This window comes from Oncorhynchus nerka, linkage group LG24 (assembly GCF_034236695.1).
Source record: "Oncorhynchus nerka isolate Pitt River linkage group LG24, Oner_Uvic_2.0, whole genome shotgun sequence".
NCBI lineage: Eukaryota > Metazoa > Chordata > Actinopteri > Salmoniformes > Salmonidae > Oncorhynchus > Oncorhynchus nerka.
The window spans coordinates 26,029,562-26,048,874 of NC_088419.1; the positions used below are offsets into that span (position 1 = coordinate 26,029,562).

The following is a 19,313-nucleotide window of genomic DNA, read 5'->3' on the forward strand; positions in this document are numbered from 1 at the left end:
GCTCTAGTTTTAGGTTAATGTTTTTCCTGCCATTTAGAATTTACCAATGAGATACAGTACAAAACTGATACCCTTGAAGCTCACGTGAACAAAGCTAAAATCACAAAGTCGGCAGTCCGCAAGAAGCAGTGTAGTCACAGAAAGAGCTGCTCTGAATCTGAGCTTTCAGGTAGCTTTGGGTTGGAGGTGTAAACGGTGCTCCACACCCGTGTGAACCGCTGGACTAGGCCCAGCCCACTGGCAGACATGACCTCACACACACCCGCTCTCATCACACACTAAGGATCATAGCCACAAACAGTCTCTTCTCAGACTAGGGTTATCTCCACCAGACCACCACTCTAACCCCCGCTTATGGAGAGACCAGTAATGTGTTATCAGGGCCCTCAGTGAGGCTGTCATACCCCAAATCAGCCTTCTCCCCTCTTCTCTTCAGCTGGGCCCAGAGCTGAGAGGACTGGGCAGCAGCAGCTGCTGCTCCCAGTCTGACACCAAACTACCACATTCCTTCACAGACAGAAACAGGCGGAGTGCTGGTGGAGGTGGGGTGTTCCTGTGACTTCCCGCTTCTCTGGGCGCTGGGACTGGAAAGCCGGTTGTCCCAGGGCCGAGGCTAGGCTGCTGAGACACATTTTCACATAGTAAAGAGACCTTGACATGTGGAGGTCAACTGCTGGTGTTTTTATTCAGGGCTCAGTTTACAGCCAACAGTCAGTAGACACACTTTGAATGAGAGTGACAAACTTTTTGCAACGATCAGACGGAGTACTGCACTTACATACAACCCCGCTCGAAAGATCTCCACAAAATATTTCACAGAAATTAAAGAGTTCTTAGTTACACCCTAAGGTCTTTCGTACACAGCAGCAACACCACACTCACTGGTGCTTTTAATATAGTCCACAGCACAAGACAGCAATTCTAGTTTTTTTTCTTTACTCTTGACAATAAACATGTTCAAACTATGCACATGTATGTATACACTGTAGGAATGGTACCATTTAACATGGCTTTGTGTTCAACATCCATTTAAAAAAAGAACAGGCCTTTACAGTAGTTCTTGATCTAGTTCAGTTTAACAGATCATATAAAAACAGCTCTGTGATGTGTTGTAGTCCAGTTGTACTCCCCTAAATCCCCAGTTAGGTATTTCTAAATATGCCAGACTAACTGTACACTCTCTCCCATTGCCTATTCATGGGCTCTCTGCCCACACTGGCCAGATCTGCCTCCAGACTTTGATACAGAGCAGCGATGCAGCCGCTCGGCTTTAGAGCATAGAGCCACCTGCAACATGGTAACAGAACCCCCATTGTGGGGGACCCCATGCGGTGACACCAGTCCTTTCAGTCACAGTGTGTCCTTACAGTTCTCTGTTAAGAGCCAACTCCACTGACTGCATAAATCGCCCTATAGTAGGACCCGCTGGGGACACACAAATCTGCCACGTTAAACTGGGTGCTGCTTTACTTAACAAGCACTCTGCTTCCTCTATGTCTTCCTGCTGAAAACAGCTTCACCATGACCTCATAATATACTGTACAGTCAAGGAACCGAGTCACATTGTCTCAATCTTATGTTACAGTCACAAACATCAGTCACAGTTGAGAATGAGGGGAGGTATTTTCCCATTTTTAGGGACATGTCCTGTCTCATCACTATTTTCTTTTTAATAAATCACCTCATAAAGAGGAAAATAAAAGTAACCATCTGTATTTTGATGTCTGCTTGCAGAGCCTCAGAGATGCACCCAGTTCATCCTGTAGCTCCGTTTCACACAGCAAACACAAACACTGTCGTCTCCCGCATGCCGGAAGTCAGTTGAGAAATAATTTACCATTTAGATGAGATTGGTTGTGTTTACTACAGTGAGGTCCATCTAAAACGTCCGTGAACTGATAGAAATCACAGTTTAACAGTTTGTCCTGTAGTCCCATAGATGTTCCATCATCAGGTTCCTCCAGAGCTGCCCTCAGGGTCTGGTCGATGGTCCGGCCTGTGGCCAATGGCGGGGGCCACCCTCACACAGTCCCTGGGGGTGGAGTAGCTCTCCAGCGCTGCTGGCTTGGCCTGGGGTCTCTGGTAGTCTGAGCAGCCACAGCTCTTGCTCTGGGCCACAGGCTTGTTCACCTTGGGGCTGTCGTAGACCCCCTCAGAGTTACTGTGTCCCCGGTCTGTTTTGACTTGGGGGGTTTGGTAGCCCCCGGAGGAGCCCACCCCTGCTTTCCTGTCCATGGTTTTAAAGGAGGGGGTCTTGCTGAGGACAACACCTGGAACGCAGTAGTTGGCCGGATCTGGCAGGAAGCCATCCTTGTGGAAGGTGTGGCGCTCGAAGATGGGTGTGGCGTACTCTGGCTCCTGGTTGGTGAGGGGCAGGGCGTACTGGTTGGCTGTGTGCAGGTAGTTGTAGTGGGTGGGCGGGTCGCTAGGGTCCTCCTTGGTCTCGGTGTCCATGGGCCTGAACGTAGAGCCCTTCCTGGTCACTGTGCCCGTCCCAATCATCAGAGGCTGCTGGTACTCTGGAGGACACAAGGACACGGGTCACTTAAGAGCAGAACTTTATTACCAGTGCCATGGTGTTCAAACGTGACTGTTTTGGAATGAGCATATTCAAAATTCAAAAGGCACTTGCACATCTGAGCTATCTTTTTTTGCAGGTGCATGGTAACAGCTGAACAAAATGAGAAAAAAGAAGAAACCCGCACACCGCTCTTGATAGTATCACTGCTCTTTATCAAGCCCTACGTACCGGCCTCACGGCCTTCGTCAGAGCTTTTAAAACACCAACCTCATTGTTTTCACTCAGTTATAATGGATAATATGACTCCTTTACATATCAAAAGGACACAATTTTCTCCTCTCTAGCTCACCCAGAATTACATAGAATTACTGATACGAGCCAGAGAAGAGAGGATTGTCACTGAAGTCTTCGTTGTATGGTTCGTTCAGACACTGAAACAGGAGCTTACAATGAATTCTAGATTGCTTTGGCCATGGACTGAGCAGAGAACTGTAAACTAATCACAACAGAGTGTTTCACGGTTACTGTGAGTGGGGTTATGTCTGTAAAGAATGGAGAGCTTCACCACACACTGCCTGGGCTGTGGAGTTATTATGAATCAATACAAGTAACTCAGATACTCATGGAGGAAAATAGAAGTTCAATAGGTGGTGGTGCCTCCATAGGCTCTTGAGCTGGGATGACAGGAGGCGTGTGGGTGTATGGGCATACACCTCTGTGTGTGCATCATGTGTCCTCACCTGCCATGGTGCTGGTGACCAGGTCTAGTTTCTGTATGGGGTCCTTCTCTGAGCTGTAGCTGATGGTGAACTCTGTGGACTGGTGCCTGGCAAACGGCTGCTTGATCTGCTTCCAGCAACCTGAGCGCCGAGGGCAGGCAGGCAGAGACAGTAAAAAGACAATGGTTAACTCCACAGACAGACATAATGACAGGAATCTAGCAGGGACAGCACAGAGATAAGCACCAAATTACAGCTGACTGGCTGACACAAACTGCTGAGGCTTCTATATGTGAGCCCTTCTTTTAGAGACGCCAGGAACGAGAGTCATGCTCTACTATAGATATGGTTCTGTTTCAAATTCTCTGTCTGCTTTAGTCATGTGGAGGATAGAAGTGGATGAGGGTAGGGCAAGGGGGGTGAGAAGCTGGCAGTTGGACCCATGCTTATGGATGTGGCCCGGTGTGCATGCTGGAGCTCGTCTGTCTGCTCTCAGAGACAAGCCCTGACCGGCTTTTACTACCCACAACCCCCCACCACACAGACTGACAGACATGTTGTCACAGATCAATAAAGCTGGCATCTGTCGGTTTCATTAAAACAGTCATGATGATAAGGAACAATATACAACCTGTTAGCTGACTGGGCATTAGCAGAACAACATGGATTTTTCTATTGCTTATAGTTTCCTGCCTATAGCTTATTTCTAAGGCTCATCTTCAACATACAAATGATTACATTTGATGTACAGTACGTATGACATATTTGACAACGTAAAGACTAACATTAGGCTTCATTACTATGACAAAGAGATGAGTTGAGAAATTGTTCGCTGACCTGTTTTCTGGGTATCAGAGGATCCGTATGAGTTCTCCTTTGTCTTCTTCCTGTGACAGAAAGACAAATGCTGGGGTGAAACTCCAGTGACAGGGAGGACAGGGATGCCCCCTCGCCCCTTCCCATGATAACCTCCTGGGAGTGGAGGTGACGCTGAGACAGGGGGATGTAGGGTCGCCTTTATCCCCTATACACACGCGCACACAACTGCCTGGCTCTGCTGAGCACCCTTTTCTCGTTTATCTTCATTTCACCCTCTCGCTCTCTAGGGACTCATGCAGTGGCCACATGTTCTGACCCATGACCCCTTAAGCCCCTCTCCCTACCACCTCTAATAATGATGTGTCTCTGACTGGTTCTAATTTTTACAGATCGGACAGAATAGGCAGAGGTGGGGGTGTTGCCACATATATAGTACCAGTCAAAAGTTTGGACACACCTACTCATTCAAGGGTTTTTCTTTATTTTTACAATTTTCTACATTGTAAAATAATAGTGAAGACATCAAAACTATGAAATAACACATATGGAATCATGTAGAAACCAAAACAAAGTGTTAAACAAATCCAAAAATATGTTATATTTGAGATTCTCCAAAGTAGCCACCCTTTGCCTTGATGACAGCTTTGCACACTCTAGGCATTCTCTCAACCAGCTTCATGACGTAGTCACCTGGAATGCATTTCAATTAACAGGTGTGCCAAGAACTGCAGTCGCAAAAATCATCAAGCACTATGATGAAACTGGCTCTCATGAGGACCACCACAGTAAAGGAAGACCCAGAGTTACCTCTGCTGCAGAGGATAAGTTCATTAGCGTTACCAGCCTCAGAAATTGCAGCTCAAATAAATGCTTCACTGAGTTCAAGTAACAGACACATCTCAACATCAACTGTTCAGAGGAGACTGCATGAATCAGGCCTTTGTGGTCAAATTGCTGCAAAGAAACCACTACTAAAGGACACCAATAAGAAGAAGAAACTTAATTGGGCCAAGAAACACAAGCAATGGACATTAGACCGGTGGAAATCTGTCCAAATTTGAACTTTTTGGTTGCAACAGCTATGTCTTTGTGAGACAGAGTAGGTGAACAGATGATCTCTGCATGTGTGGTTTCCACCATGAAGCATGGAGGAGGTGTGATGGTGTGGAGTAGGGTTTAATGATGAAACTGTCAGTGATTTCTTTAGAATTCAAGGGACACTTAGCTAGCATGGCTACCACAGCATTCTGCGGCGATATACCATCCCATCTGGTTTGCGCTTAGTGGGGTTATTAGTGATGCACCGATATGAAATTTTTGGTCGATACCGATATTTTCCTTGCCAAAAAACCGATACCGATATTAACATTTTTTTGCGGCCTTTTAAGCATTCTAGTACAGTTAAATAGTTAACACACACACATGGACACAGCGGTCTAAGGCACTGCATCTCAGTGCAAGAGGCATGACTAGGGCAACATCTGAAAAATAGCGCACTTGGTAGTGTGTACAGGTGCTTGACCAGTCAGTGAAAGCCAACATCACCCATGACAGAGAACGGTTGATTGTCAAGGGCAATGAATTCTATTATCTTTGCGTTAATGGATTTTGCCTTTGAGTTGTCTCGCTGAAATGTTCTTACTCTTTCAAATGACTGCTCGACTTGATGACTGCTCGATTCACACAGCAGACATTGTGGGCTAGGTTAGGAATGCTGTGTTGCACGTGTAGCGCTAAATTTTATATGGCGTCATTATGTCATGTACCTACGTTATATAGGTATGCACGTCAGCGTTAAACTAGACATCGGGCCAATATCGATGTTGGCATTTTTATGTTCACTGATATATTGTGCATCACTAGGGACTATCATTTGTTTTTCAACAGGACAATGACCCAAAACACTTCTCCAGGCTGTGTAAGGGCTATTTGACCATGAAGGAGAGTGATGGTGCTGCATCAGATTACCTGGCCTCAACAATCACCCAACCTCAACCCAATTGAGATGGTTTGGGATGATTTGGACCGCAGAGTGAAGGAAAAGCAGCCAACAAGTGCTCAGCATATGTGGGAACTCCTTCAAGATTGTTTTGCACACTCCTTCAAGAGTCCTTCAAAAGCATTTTCCTTTTCTCCCCAATTTTGTGATTACGATCTTGTCTCATCGCTGCAACTCCTCAACGGGCTCGGCATAGGCGAAGGTGGAATCATGCCTCCTCCAAAACATGACCCGCCAAGCTGCGCTTCTTAACACCCACTCTCTTAACATGGAAGCCAGCCACACCAATATTTCAGAGGAAACACAGTTCAACTGATGACCGAAGTCAGCCTGCAGACAGAAGGAGTCGTTAGAGCGCGATGAGCCAAGTAAAGCCCCCTTGGCCAAACCCTCTCCTAACCCAGATGACGATGGGCCAATTGTGCACCGCCATATGGGACTCCCGGTCACGGCCGGTTGTGACACAGCCTGGGATCGAACCCCAGGCTGTAGTGACACCGCAACACTCAGTGCCTTAGATGCAGTGCCTTAGACTGCTGCACCACGATTATCTCGTTCTTAATGTGGGCCTTGATTATAATAACCAGCTGACACTAGAAGGAGTGTATCGCCCTCCCTCGGCTCCCTCATGTTCTCTTAACAATTTATCCAAATTTTTATTTATTTCACCTTTATTTAACCAGGTAGGCTAGTTGAGAACAAGTTCTCATTTGCAACTGCAACCTGGCCAAGATAAAACAAAGCAGTTCGACAGATACAACAACGCAGAGTTACACATGGAATAAACAAACATACAATCAATAATACAGTAGAAAAATCTATATACACCATGTGTAAATGAGGTAGGATACGAGAGGTATAAGGCAATAAATAGGCCACGGTGGCAAAGTAATTACAATATAGACACTGGAATGGTAGGATGTGCAGAAGATGAATGTGCAAGTTGAGATACTGGGATGCAAAGGAAAGATACATAAATAAATACAGTATGGGGATGAGGTAGATTGGATGGGCTATTTACAGATGAGCTATGTACAGGTACAGTGATCTGTGAGCTGCTCTGACAGCTGGTGCTTAAAGCTAGTGAGGGAGGTAAGAGTCTCCAGCTTTAGAGATTTTTGCAGCTCATTCCAGTCATTGGCAGCAGAGAACTGGAAGGAGAGGCGGCCAAAGGAGGAATTGGCTTTGGGGGTGACCAGTGAGATTTCTCTGCTGGAACGCGTGCTACAGGTGGGTGCTGCTATGGTGACCAGTGAGCTGAGATAAGGCAGGGCTTTACCTAGCGGAGATGACCTGGAGCCAGTGGGTTTGGCGACGAGTACGAAGCGAGGGCCAGCCAACGAGATCATACAGGTCGCAGTGGTGGGTAGTATATGGGGCTTTGGTGACAAAACGGATGGCACTGTGGTAGACTGCATCCAATTTGTTGAGTAAAGTGTTGGAGGCTATTTTGTAAATGACATTGTCAAAGTCTAGGATCGGTAGGATGGTCAGTTTTACGAGGGTATGTTTGATAGCATGAGTGAAGGATGCTTTGTTGCAAAATAGGAAGCTGATTCAGATTTCATTTTGGATTGGAGATGCTTAATGTGAGTCTGGAAGGAGAGTTTACAGTCTAACCAGACCCCTAGGTATTTGTAGTTGTCCACATATTCTAAGTCAGAACCGTCCAGAGTAGTGATGTTGGACGGGCGGGCAAGTGCAGGCAGCGATCGGTTGAAGAGCATGCATTTAGGTTTACTTGCATTTAAGAGCAGTTGGAGGCCATGCAAGGAGAGTTGTATAGCATTGAAGCTCATCTGGAGGTTAGTTAAAACAGTGTCCAACGAAGATGTATACAGAATGGTGTCGTCTGCGTAGAAGTGGATCAGAGAATCACCAGCAGCGAGAGCGACATCATTGATGTATACAGAGAAGAGAGTCAGCCCGAGAATTGAACCCTTTGGCATCCCCATAGAGACTGCCAGAGCTCTGGACAACAGGCCCTCCGATTTTACATACTGAACTCTATCGGAGAAGTAGTTGGTGAACCAAGCGAGGCAACCATTTGAGAAACCAAGAATGTTGAGTCTGCCAATAAGAATGCTGTGCCACTCCATAAGAGCAGGGATAGTGATCTTGATAATTATCGGCCCATCTCCAGGCTTCCATGTCTAGCTATGATTCTTGAATCTTTGGTAAATAAGCAACTTCGCTCTTTTTTATCTGAGCATGGTATTTTGAATATAAATCAATCTGGGTTTAGCCCAGGGCAGAGCACTATCACAGCAACCACATTAGTTAATGATATTCTCAATGCTTTAGATGCTAAAATGAATTGTGCTGCCTTGACCCCTCAAAATCATGTGATACTGTTGATCATGCTATTTTATTGAACAAGTTGTCCTCGATTGGCATGGCCTCTGATGCCTGCTCATTGTTTCATGATTATCTTAGTGACAGAATTTCCTAATTTCTTGAAATATATAAAGAGGTTCAGCAGGGGTTGACACTAGGACCTGCTATTTTCACTATTTATATCAATGCTATTGGTCAATCTGTAAATAATCAATTTTTAAAAAGTAATCTATATGCTGATGATACTATTTTGTATGCAATTGCCACAACAGCTGACCTAGCTTGACATGGCTATAGTCCGATTTTGCAGCTGTGCAGGTAGCCCTTACTGATATAAAACGTGTGCTTAACAGGGGCAAAACTAAATAGACGTTGTTATCGAGTTCTTGTAAGATTGAAGATGTAATCCATCTGAGACACTCATCGGATGGTTCTAGTTCTATAATCGAACGAGTCCCTGACAATGATTTAACATTTAATAAACATACGATTGAGCTGGTTAAGAAGCTAAGATTTAAACTGGGCTATTTTACAGGACAGATCTAGCCTCTCTCTAGTCAACAAGAAGCAGATTGTAATGTCAACCTTTTTATCGGTTCTTGATTATGGTGAAACTATTTATCAAATTGCAGCTGCCACTACTCTATTTTTTTATTTAACTAGGTACGTCAGTTAAATAACACGTTCTTATTTACAATGACGGCCTACCAAAAGGCCTCCTGCTGGGACGGGGGCTAGGATTTATATATATATATATTTTTTTGTATATATATATATATATATATATATATATACACACACACACAACACTACATAAAGAAAGACCTAAGGACATCAACATAGCATGGCAGCAACACAACATGGCAGCAGCACAACATGGTAGCAGCACAAAACATGGTACAAACATTTTTGGCACAGACAACAACACAAAGGGCAAGAAGGTAGAGACAACAATACATCACGCAAAGCAGCCACAACTGTCAGTAAGAGTGTCTATGATTGAGTCTCTGAATGAAGAGATTGAGATTGAGATCAGCTGTGCCGGCCGCGACCGGGAGGTCAGTGGGGCGACGCACAATTGGCCTAGCGTCACCCGGGTTAGGGAGGGGTTGGATGCGCGCTGTGTTAAGAAGCAGTGCAAGCTTGGTTGGGTTGTGTATCGGAGGACGCATGACTTTCAACCTTCGTCTCTCCCGAACCCGTACGGGAGTTGTAGCGATGAGACAAGATAGTAGCTACTAGAAACAATTGGATACCACAAAATTGGGGAGAAAACGGAGTAAAAAAAAAAATAAAAAAAAAAAAAAAAGAATGTTTTTGTTTTAATTGACGTGTTCATTTTTGTATTGTGCAGGGCTCATTTGCAAAAGAGACTTTAGTCTCAATATGACTTCCCTGTTGAAATAAAGGTAAATAATAACCAAAGACAATGAAGGCTGATAGTAAAGAGATGGTATGTGTGGTGTATCATCCTCCTCCTTGGGCGGCAGGTAGCCTAGTGGTTAGAACGTTGGACTAGTAACCGAAAGGTTGCAAGATCAAATCCCCGAGCTGACAAGGTAAGAATCTGTAGTTCTGTCCCTTAACCCACCGTTCCTGGGCCGTCATTGAAAATAAGAATTTGTTCTTTAACTGACTTGCCTAGTTAAATAAAGGTAAAATAAAAAGAATATAGTGTTCTGACACTGACGACAGTGGTTGTGTTGGTAGTCAGGTCAGGCTCGACTGTGGTTGTGTTGGTAGTCAGGTCAGGCTCGACTGTGGTTGTGTTGGTAGTCAGGTCAGGCTCGACTGTGGTTGTGTTGGTAGTCAGGTCAGGCTCGACTGTGGTTGTGTTGGTAGTCAGGTCAGGCTCGACTGTGGTTGTGTTGGTAGTCAGGTCAGGCTCGACTGTGGTTGTGTTGGTAGTCAGGTCAGGCTCGACTGTGGTTGTGTTGGGAGTCAGGTCAGGCTCGACTGTGGTTGTGTTGGGAGTCAGGTCAGGCTCGTTATGCTATCTGAGCAACAGACAGGCAGCCAGTCCAAAGGACCGTTCTAGGAATCTCCCTGACCCTCATTGTCCTACAGTATATAGTGTATCTTCCCTCACTCTAATCTATTTCTTCTCTTCCACTCTCCATTTTCCTGAAAACATCTCCCTCTCATGCATACTGAGAGGCAGACAGACAACATCTACCACACATACGTAACAGACATACTTTAGGGAGTAGGCACACGGTAGAGATAACTCGCTGCTATGGGGACGTATAAGGTCAGGCTAATCTGAGTTTGTGAGTCATGTTGTCATGGGGACAGGAAATGCACAAGTTATGAAGGTGCAAGCTCTCCTTACACAACCTTACATTACGGTCTCTAAAAACATTACCTTATCTATTCAAATGACATGAACAAGTCGCTTACTTCTGCAGCATCTTGAATACACAAATCCCAACCAGCAGGAGCACCACAGATAAGACTATGGGTACGGTGATGATGGCCAGCTTCCCTGAGAATAGAGATGAAAGGAGCGAGCATGTTAGCCAGCTAATACATAAACAAACAGAAGGCATCTGGTGGATGGTTAATGCAGTGTTTTAATGAGATGGGTACCGCGGTCTGCCTGGGAGGGCACTGGCTCAGTGATCTCTTCGTCCTCCACCGGAGGCTTGGGTTTGGTGGGTAATGTGACCTGGGACGACATGTTCACTAAGGAGCGAGAGGGAGCGAAGAAGGATTATCTACAGTTGAAGTTGGAAGTTTACATACACCTTATCCAAATACATTTAAATCCAGTTTTCACAATTCCTGACATATAATCATAGTACAAATTCCCTGTCTTAGGTCAGTTAGGATCACCACTTTATTTTAAGAATGTGAAATGTCAGAATAATAGTAGAGAGAATGATTAATTACAGCTTTTATTTCTTTCATCACATTCCTAGTGGGTCAGAAGTTTACATACACTCAACTAGTATTTGGTAGCATTGCCTTTAAATTGTTTAACTTGGGTCAAACGTTCCGGGTAGCCTTCCACAAGCTTCCCACAATAAGTTGGGTGAATTTTGGCCCATTCCTCCTGACAGAGCTGGTGTAACTGAGTCAGGTTTGTAGGCCTCCTTGCTCGCACACGCTTTTTCAGTTCTGCCCACACATTTTCTATAGGACAGAGCTCAGGGCGTTGTGATGGCCACTCCAATACCTTGGCTTTGTTGTCCTTAAGCCATTTTACCACAACTTTGGAAGCCTCCCCCTTTTCCCTCCAAACATAACAATGGTCATTATGGCCAAACAGTTCTATTTTTGTTTCATCAGACCAGAGGACATTTCTCCAAAAAGTACAATCTTTGTCCCCATGTGCAGTTGCAAACTGTAGTCTGGCTTTTTAATGGCGGTTTTGGAGAAGTGGCTTCTTCCTTGCTGAGAAGCCTTTCAGGTTATGTCGATATAGGACTTGTTTTACTGTGGATATAGATACTTTTGTACCCGTTTCCTCCAGCATCTTCACATGGTCCTTTGCTGTTGTTCTGGGATTGATTTGCACTTTTCACACCAAAGTACATTCATCTCTAGGAGACAGAACGTGTTTCCTTCCTGAGCGGTATGATGGCTGCGTGGTCCCATGGTGTTTATACTTGAACACTATTGTTTGTACAGATGAACGTGGTACCTTCAGGCATTTGAAAATTGCTCCCAAGGAACATCAGACTTGTGGAGGTCTACAATTTATTTCTGAGATCTTGGGTGATTTCTTTTGATTTTCCCATGATGTCAAGCAAAGAGGCACCGAGTTTGAAGGTAGGCCTTGAAATACATCCACATGTACACCTCCAATTGACTCAAATGGTGTGAATTAGCCTATCAGAAGCTTCTAAAGCCATAACATAATTTTCTGGAATTTTCCAAGCTGCACATTTTCCAAGCTGCACATGTCAAAGTAGATGTCCTAACCGACTTGCCAAAACTATAGTTCGTTAATAAGAAATTTGTGGAGTGGTTGAAAAACGAGTTTTAATGACTCCAACCTAAGTGTTCGTAAACTTCCGACTTCAACTATACATGTAGTCATCAATCACTATCTACTAACTCACTGATAATACTATCTGGTATTGTAGCCAGACCCACACACTCAGTACTGTGGTCTGGACATGGGGTTAGGATGAGTACCTCTGACATGGGGGTTAGGATGTGTACCTCTGAGATGGGTGCAGCCCAGCAGCTCTACCCTCATGACGATCCTCTGGTGCCAGGTTTGAGGGATGATCCGCAGGTAGCGGGCTATGATTGGATTGTGGAAGGTGTTCCTGGTCTGATGCAGACTGTCCTGGTTCCCCTCAAATATCTGACAGGGAGGAAGGGAGAGACGTAGGGAGCGAGGGGGAGGTGGTCGCAAGGTTTAATGGAAGGCATGCATTCTTGTGATTTATCAGCAACATAACACATTGATTACATATAAAGAAATTGTTGCCCAATAACACATACCGAAATGTATATTGTTCCATGATCAGGCAATCCGACATTGGAGTCAGATATTAGATCATTGAATGTGGATTACTCACCATGTATTGTGTGCTGTTGTTCTGTGTGTAAGTCCTCCACCGACTCCTCTCCTTGTGAACTATCTTGAAGCTCCTCACATAGTAGTAATAGTCCAACATAGTAGAGCCAGTCGTGATAATCCCTGGAAAACAAAAAATAGAGAAGGTATAAACTCTAAATCTCACTTTCTATTGTTCAACATTTTTCATCCCCTTTTCTCTGTCTGTCTCCAGGGCAGTGATGTCACCCGTTGGTCAGCCCTGGAATGTGCTGGAACAGGGAAAGGAGACATCACCTCAGAGAGCAGAACAGTCACTGCAACACCAAGGGGAAACCCTCCCAGACATTTGCAGCTCCCAGACAGCCATGATGAGCGTTTTTGTGGCAGATGAGCGCCTGACACAGGGCCAGAACAATATGGCGGCAGACGGGTGACCCACAACATGTCATTACACAGGGCATTGTGGTTCATATGGAGACGCAGTGCAACCTATCATTATAGGAAATTACTATCATATTTCAAATACAGAATCGCAGACTCTGAAGGTATTTGTTGTTTTCACAGCTAAAATGTACTTTTGTTGCATAAAGAGCAACATGGGTTTCCAATGCACGACAACAACAGAAATCCAATCTGCCATAATATGAGTATCATAAAGGCAGGAACCTTAAGGAAAGAAAGGGTTGTATTCTTCAGGCTATAGAGTCTTACGATGGTTGCACAACAACAATTCTACGACAACAGTGCTTCCATTTTCAAGGAACCGCATTCCAATCAAAACGACGTTCCCCTTAGCTCTGTATTTCTGAACAGTCAGACAAAGCTAGACATTCTTCATTGACTGGAACCCAATGTGTTGTAAAGTAGCATGAAATTAACTTGGGACTTGCTGACTACACACACCACACTCAAAATAAACTATTGCATTGTGCTACACTTAAACAGGCCTTTGAAAGTCACTTTCTTGTTTGTGGAGGAGCAGCAGCACAGAGGGGCATTCTCTCCCTTCATGCGTTACTGAGAACTGGTCTAATACATTAGATTACTGGTCTAATGCTGTGTGTGTGTGTGTCTGCGTGTGTCTGTGTCTGTGTGTGTGTGTGTCTGCGTGTGTGTGTGTCTACGTGTGTGTGCGTGTGCGTGTGTCTGCGTGTGTGTGTGTCTGCGCGTGTGTGTGTGTGTCTGCGTGTGTGTGCGCGTGTGTGTGTGTGTGCGTGTCTGCGTGTGTACACATGTGCTACAGTTTTGCAGTGGTGAGCAATCCAGAGTTAAAGCAAAAGAAAGGCCCATTTATAAGAGAAATTACCCCCTTTAAACAACCCCCTGGATCAGATCTCATTCTATCCCTTCTCAGCTTTTTCCGACAGATGTGTGTGTGTGTGTGTGTGTTGAGCCTTAATCCTATAACCATCCTCTACAGAGGGCTACGAATGTGGCGAAACAGCCAGGCAGGAGAGGGTTAAATCTAAACGCCTGTTTTTAATTGATGCCACGGGGGGAGGAAATTGCCATTGATCCTATAAGACTTGGCCAAGAACACCAAGGCTCCTACTTTATTACAGTTAACTGTAATGTTAACAGTATGCTGAGCATTGAGCAGGCCCAGTAACAAGGGATTGACATTCATCAGGAGAGAGAGATTGGCAATGGTGGAAATCTGTACCAGTAGGCTACAACCAAATCTCGAAATTCCAGATGTGAAAAACGCCTTAAAATAAGCTTAGCCTGGTAAACTAAAAGGTACAGTGCCTTCAGAAACTATTAATTCACATAAAAAATGTTCAAGCTCTGTCAAATTGCTTGTTGCTCACTGCTAGACAACCATTTGCAGGTCTTTCCATAGAATTTCAAGCAGATTTAAGTAAAAACTATAACTTGGCCACTCAGGAACATTCCCTGTCATCTTGGTAAGGAACTCCAGAGTAGAAAAAAAATAGTTTACACACTGCTAAGAATGGTTGGAACAAATTGACTTCTTCTCCTCCTCTTTGTCCGTCCGTCCGCGGGGATAAAGAATAGACACAGTGCCGGACTTCCCTTATGGCACCCTATTCCCTATTTAGTGCGCCATTGGGCTCTGGTCAAAAGTGAATGAGGAATAGGGTGCCATTTCAGACACAGACAGTATTTATCTGAGATGTCAGGACCTGGAGGGAAGGCACTAAGAGGTAAAGCCCCTCCCCCCTTTCAATTTCCAGATTTGTTGCCGTGCTGTTGTGCAGTATGTTGGTACTTGGCTATCTGCCAAACTCTTCGGTTTTTACTTTTAATATATTTATCAACGTCTGAGTTTTTTCCCCGCTCAACTAAGCGACGGTATGCTTTCGTCGTAAAGCCTTTTTGAAAACGGACACTGGTGGGATTAACAACATGTTCATCTTTAAAATGGTGTATAATACTTGTATGTTTGAGGAATTTTAATTATGAGATTTCTGTTGTTTGAATTTGGCGCCCTGCACTTTCACTGGCTGTTGTCAAATCGATCCCGTTAACGGGATTTCATCCGTAAGAAGTTAACCACCTAACCGAGGATCTTTATTTAACCTTGCGTAACACCCTAAAACAAAAAACATTTGTCTCAAGAAATTTGCTCCCTGGTATACAGAAAATACCCGAGCCCTGAAGGAAACTTCCAGAAAATTGGAACGGAAATGGCGCTCCACCAAACTTTCAGTTTTCTGACTAGCTTGGAAAGACACTATTAATATATTAAAAAGCCCTCACTGCTGCTCGATCATCCTATTTTTCCAACCTAATTGAAGAGAATAAGAACAATCCAAAAATGTATTTTTGATACTGTCGCAAAGCTAACTAAAAAGCAGCATTCAACAAGAGAGGATGACTTTCACTTCAGCAGTGATAAATTCATGAACTTCTTCGAAGAAAAGATTAGAAAGCAAACTACGGACCACTTTGAATTTGCGTATTTCTCCAAAGCTAAGTTGTTCTGAGTCTGCACAGAACTGTCAGGACCTAGGATCAATGGAGACACTCAAGTTTTTAAATCATGTATCTCTTGAGACATTCATGAAATAGTCATGGCCTCTAAACCGTCAAGCTGCATTCTGGACCCTATTCCAACTAAACTACTGAAAGAGCTGCTTCCTGTGCTTGGCCCTCCTATGTTGAACATAATAAATGGCTCCCTATCCACCGGATGTGTACCAAACTCACTACAAGTGGAAGTAATAAAGTGTCATGACTCTCCTATGACTGTCATGTATTGTCATGTTATGTCTTGTTCCTGTTCTTTCTCTTCACTTCGTTTCCCCCTGCTGGTCGTATTAGGTTACCTTCTCTTCCTTTCCTTCCCCCAGCTGTTCCTCATCTCCTTTAACTACCTCGTTTACCCTCTCCCACCTGTTCCCTTTTTCCCTCTGATTAGGTCTCTATTTCTCTCTCTGTTTCTGCTTCTGTCTTTGTCAGATTCTCGTTTGCTTCACCCTTGTCCCGTCCTGTCGTAATCTGCCTCTTCATCAGATGCTACGTGTGATCAGGTACCTCTGTCCTCTACAACCCGCGCCTACCCGGAGAGACCAGCAGTCTGTTGCCGCTAACCCTGCTATTCTCCTCTGCTGCTAGACTCTAGCAGGGGACTCTCCTGTAAAGATCAGAGGACTTTATGATTTATTTGTCGCCCTCTCTGCGGGTTGTCTATTTTGTCAATCGATACATCTGAAGAGGATCTATGTCTTCCCTGTGTTTTGACATTAAAAGACTCTGTTTCTGTTAAACCGCTTTTGGGTCCTCACTCACCTGCATAACAATGACGATCCGAAGGATCAGGTTACTGTAGGTCAGCTCTACAGCGCCCTCTTCCGCAGAGGGGGAGAGGGATGAATTTGGCCTGGTTTTATGACTTAACAACTGGATCATGAATACCTTGCAGAAACTGTCTTTGGGCTCTGCAGTATTGAGAATGGAATGTCTGAGTGTTACAACAGATAGACACTTGTCCAAAGCTTTAACATCAAAAGGTTGGATATTGAAACAATATTTGTAACATAAATAATGTGGGAAATGGTTGGTGGGGCTCTAAACAATAAGTTGTTGTTTTGTGATATCATTAAGGACGGTTGAACCAAATAACGGTAACTCTATAAATGTATACGTCCCAGTTATCAGATTTACAACTAAATGTTGTGGAACTTATATGATTAAATGTTAAACTATTTGTGAGAAGAGTAAATGTGAATTAGATAATTGTTTTTCCTGCAAAGTTTTACCCAGTCAGTAACCATGCCCACGTGAGCACAGACATTATGCCAAAATAGGGAACGCCCCTTTTCCCCCAGAGTGTTTATACAAGGACTCCTAATGAAATTTACACTAGAATGTGAGGATCATCCACATGTTGAATTGGTTGGAATCTTTAGAGACCAGACAGCGTTGAGCGGTGGCTACACGGCTGGGAAATGGTTTAAAACTAAAGACCAGTATATGTGCAGCGTGAGCTGAATATGTTACGAACTGGTTTATATCGTAATACCCTCTGAAACTCTCTCTTGGAGAAGACTACACAGCAACATTCAGTCTGCAGCTGTTTATGCACTGTTAACCTCGGAAACTTTACCAAAGACAAGAGACAAAGAACAATTTCCTCTCACCACTATAGGTGGTGATACCACTACGGGTGGTATTTATTCTAATCAAACTGAGTGAAGGACAAGGCCCGCTGACCACCGCGTGGTACACCTAAGGAAGATCCGTTCTAACACACACTCCTAGACCAAGAAGCTACAACTACAAAGGATACGGTTACCTCTGGTGGACAACCAGACTTACACAACCAGAGACTTTCTGTCGACTGACTCTCCAGAAAATGGACCCGGGCGGTTTTAAGAGAGAGACGACAAAGACATACAAGCATAAATATGTACATTGCTTTTCTAAATCTGAATGAGAGTTTGTTAGGGCGCTAAATATCCATATTTACGATGAGCGTATTATTCAACTGTATGTACAATAGTTGAATTCCTTTGTCTCTCCTACCGCTCTTTCGTTCCCCACCCCCTTTCATTGTGTAACCAGCCGTCATATAGTTAGTCCACTAGGGACTTTTCATTACATCATGTTAATAATCAGTGTATAATCTATCCTGTGTGTGTATTTATTTCTGTGGGGTTATTTCATTAGTTAGTAAATAAATAATTAAGCCAATTTGTGTAAACTGATTCATCATGGAGACTAGGGTTCGTGCAGATTTACAGGATATTACGACGTTCAGAATGAGACTGAAATAGGAGCAAATGATTGATGGATGACGGATAGTACTTCTCGTTTAGACTACTGCAATGCTCTACTCTCCGGCTATCCGGATAAAGCACTAAATAAACTTCAGTTAGTGCTAAACACGGCTGCTAGAATCCTGACTAGAACCCCAAAATGTGATCATATTACTCCAGTACTAGCCTCTCTATATTGGCTTCCTGTTAAGGCAAGGGCTGATTTCAAGGTTTTACAGCTAACCTAAAAAGCATTACATGTTCTTGCTCCTACCCATCTCTCTGATTTAGTCCTGCCGTACATACCTACACGTACGATACGGTCACAAGATGCAAGCCTTATTATTGTCCCTAGAATTTCTAAGCAAACAGCTGGAGGCAGGGCTTTCTCCTATAGATTTACATTTTAATGGAATGATCTGCCTATCCATGTGAGAGATGCAGACTCGGTCTCAACCTTTAAGTTTTTATTGAAGACTCATCTCTTCAGTAGGTCCTATGATCGAGTGTAGTCTGGCCCAGAGGTGCGAAGGTGAGCGGCAAGACACTGGAGCAAAGAACTGCCCTTGCTGTCTCTGGCTGGCCGGTTCCCCTCCCTCCACTGGGATTCTCTGCCTCTGACCCTACTACGGGGGCTGAGTCACTGGCTTACTAGTGCTCTTCCATGCCGTTCCTAAGAGGGGTGCGTCACTTGAGTGGGTTGAGTCACAGACGTGCTCTTCCTGTCTGGTTTTGCCCCCCCCAGGCTCGTGCTGTGGAGGAGATCTTCGTGGGCTATACTCAGTCTTGTCTCAGGGTAGTAAGTTGGTGGTCTGTTGATATCCCTCTAGCGGTGTGGGGGCTGTGCTTTTGCAAAGTGGGTGGGGTTATATCCTGCCTGGTTGGCCCTGTCCAGGGGTATCGTCGGATGGGGCCACAGTGTCCCCCGACCCACCCCTGTCTCAGTCTCCAGTGTCTATGCTGGAAAAATCTATGTGCCGGGGGGCTAGGGTCAGTCTGTTATGTGGTGTAATTCTCCTGTCCTATCTGGTGGCTCCCTCTTATTCTCTCACTCTACATCCCCTTCCGGAGGCCTAAGGACTACCTGGCCCGAAGACTCCTGGTTGTCCCCAGTCCACCTGGTTGTGCTGCTGCTCCAGTTTCAACTGTTCTGCTTGCGGCTAGGAAACCCTGACCT

General features: G+C 44.5%; 1 protein-coding gene across 2 annotated transcripts in view; it reads right to left on the bottom strand.

Moving 5' to 3' along the window:
* Positions 1-666: 666 nt before the first annotated feature.
* Positions 667-19,313, bottom strand: part of LOC115107736 (discoidin, CUB and LCCL domain-containing protein 1-like) — a 44,633-nt gene continuing 25,986 nt past the window's right edge. The window contains exons 9-15 of one of the 2 annotated variants that reach the window (XM_065008767.1): positions 12,931-13,052; positions 12,539-12,713; positions 10,985-11,080; positions 10,796-10,880; positions 4,078-4,127; positions 3,262-3,381; positions 667-2,519 (exon numbers count right to left, since the gene is read on the bottom strand). In XM_065008767.1, coding sequence (XP_064864839.1) covers positions 1,951-2,519; positions 3,262-3,381; positions 4,078-4,127; positions 10,796-10,880; positions 10,985-11,080; positions 12,539-12,713; positions 12,931-13,052 — 1,217 coding nt within the window. In that variant the 3' untranslated portion in view covers positions 667-1,950. The remainder of the gene's footprint in view (positions 2,520-3,261; positions 3,382-4,077; positions 4,128-10,795; positions 10,881-10,984; positions 11,081-12,538; positions 12,714-12,930; positions 13,053-19,313) is intronic. The other variant, XM_029631325.2, reaches the window with a different exon arrangement.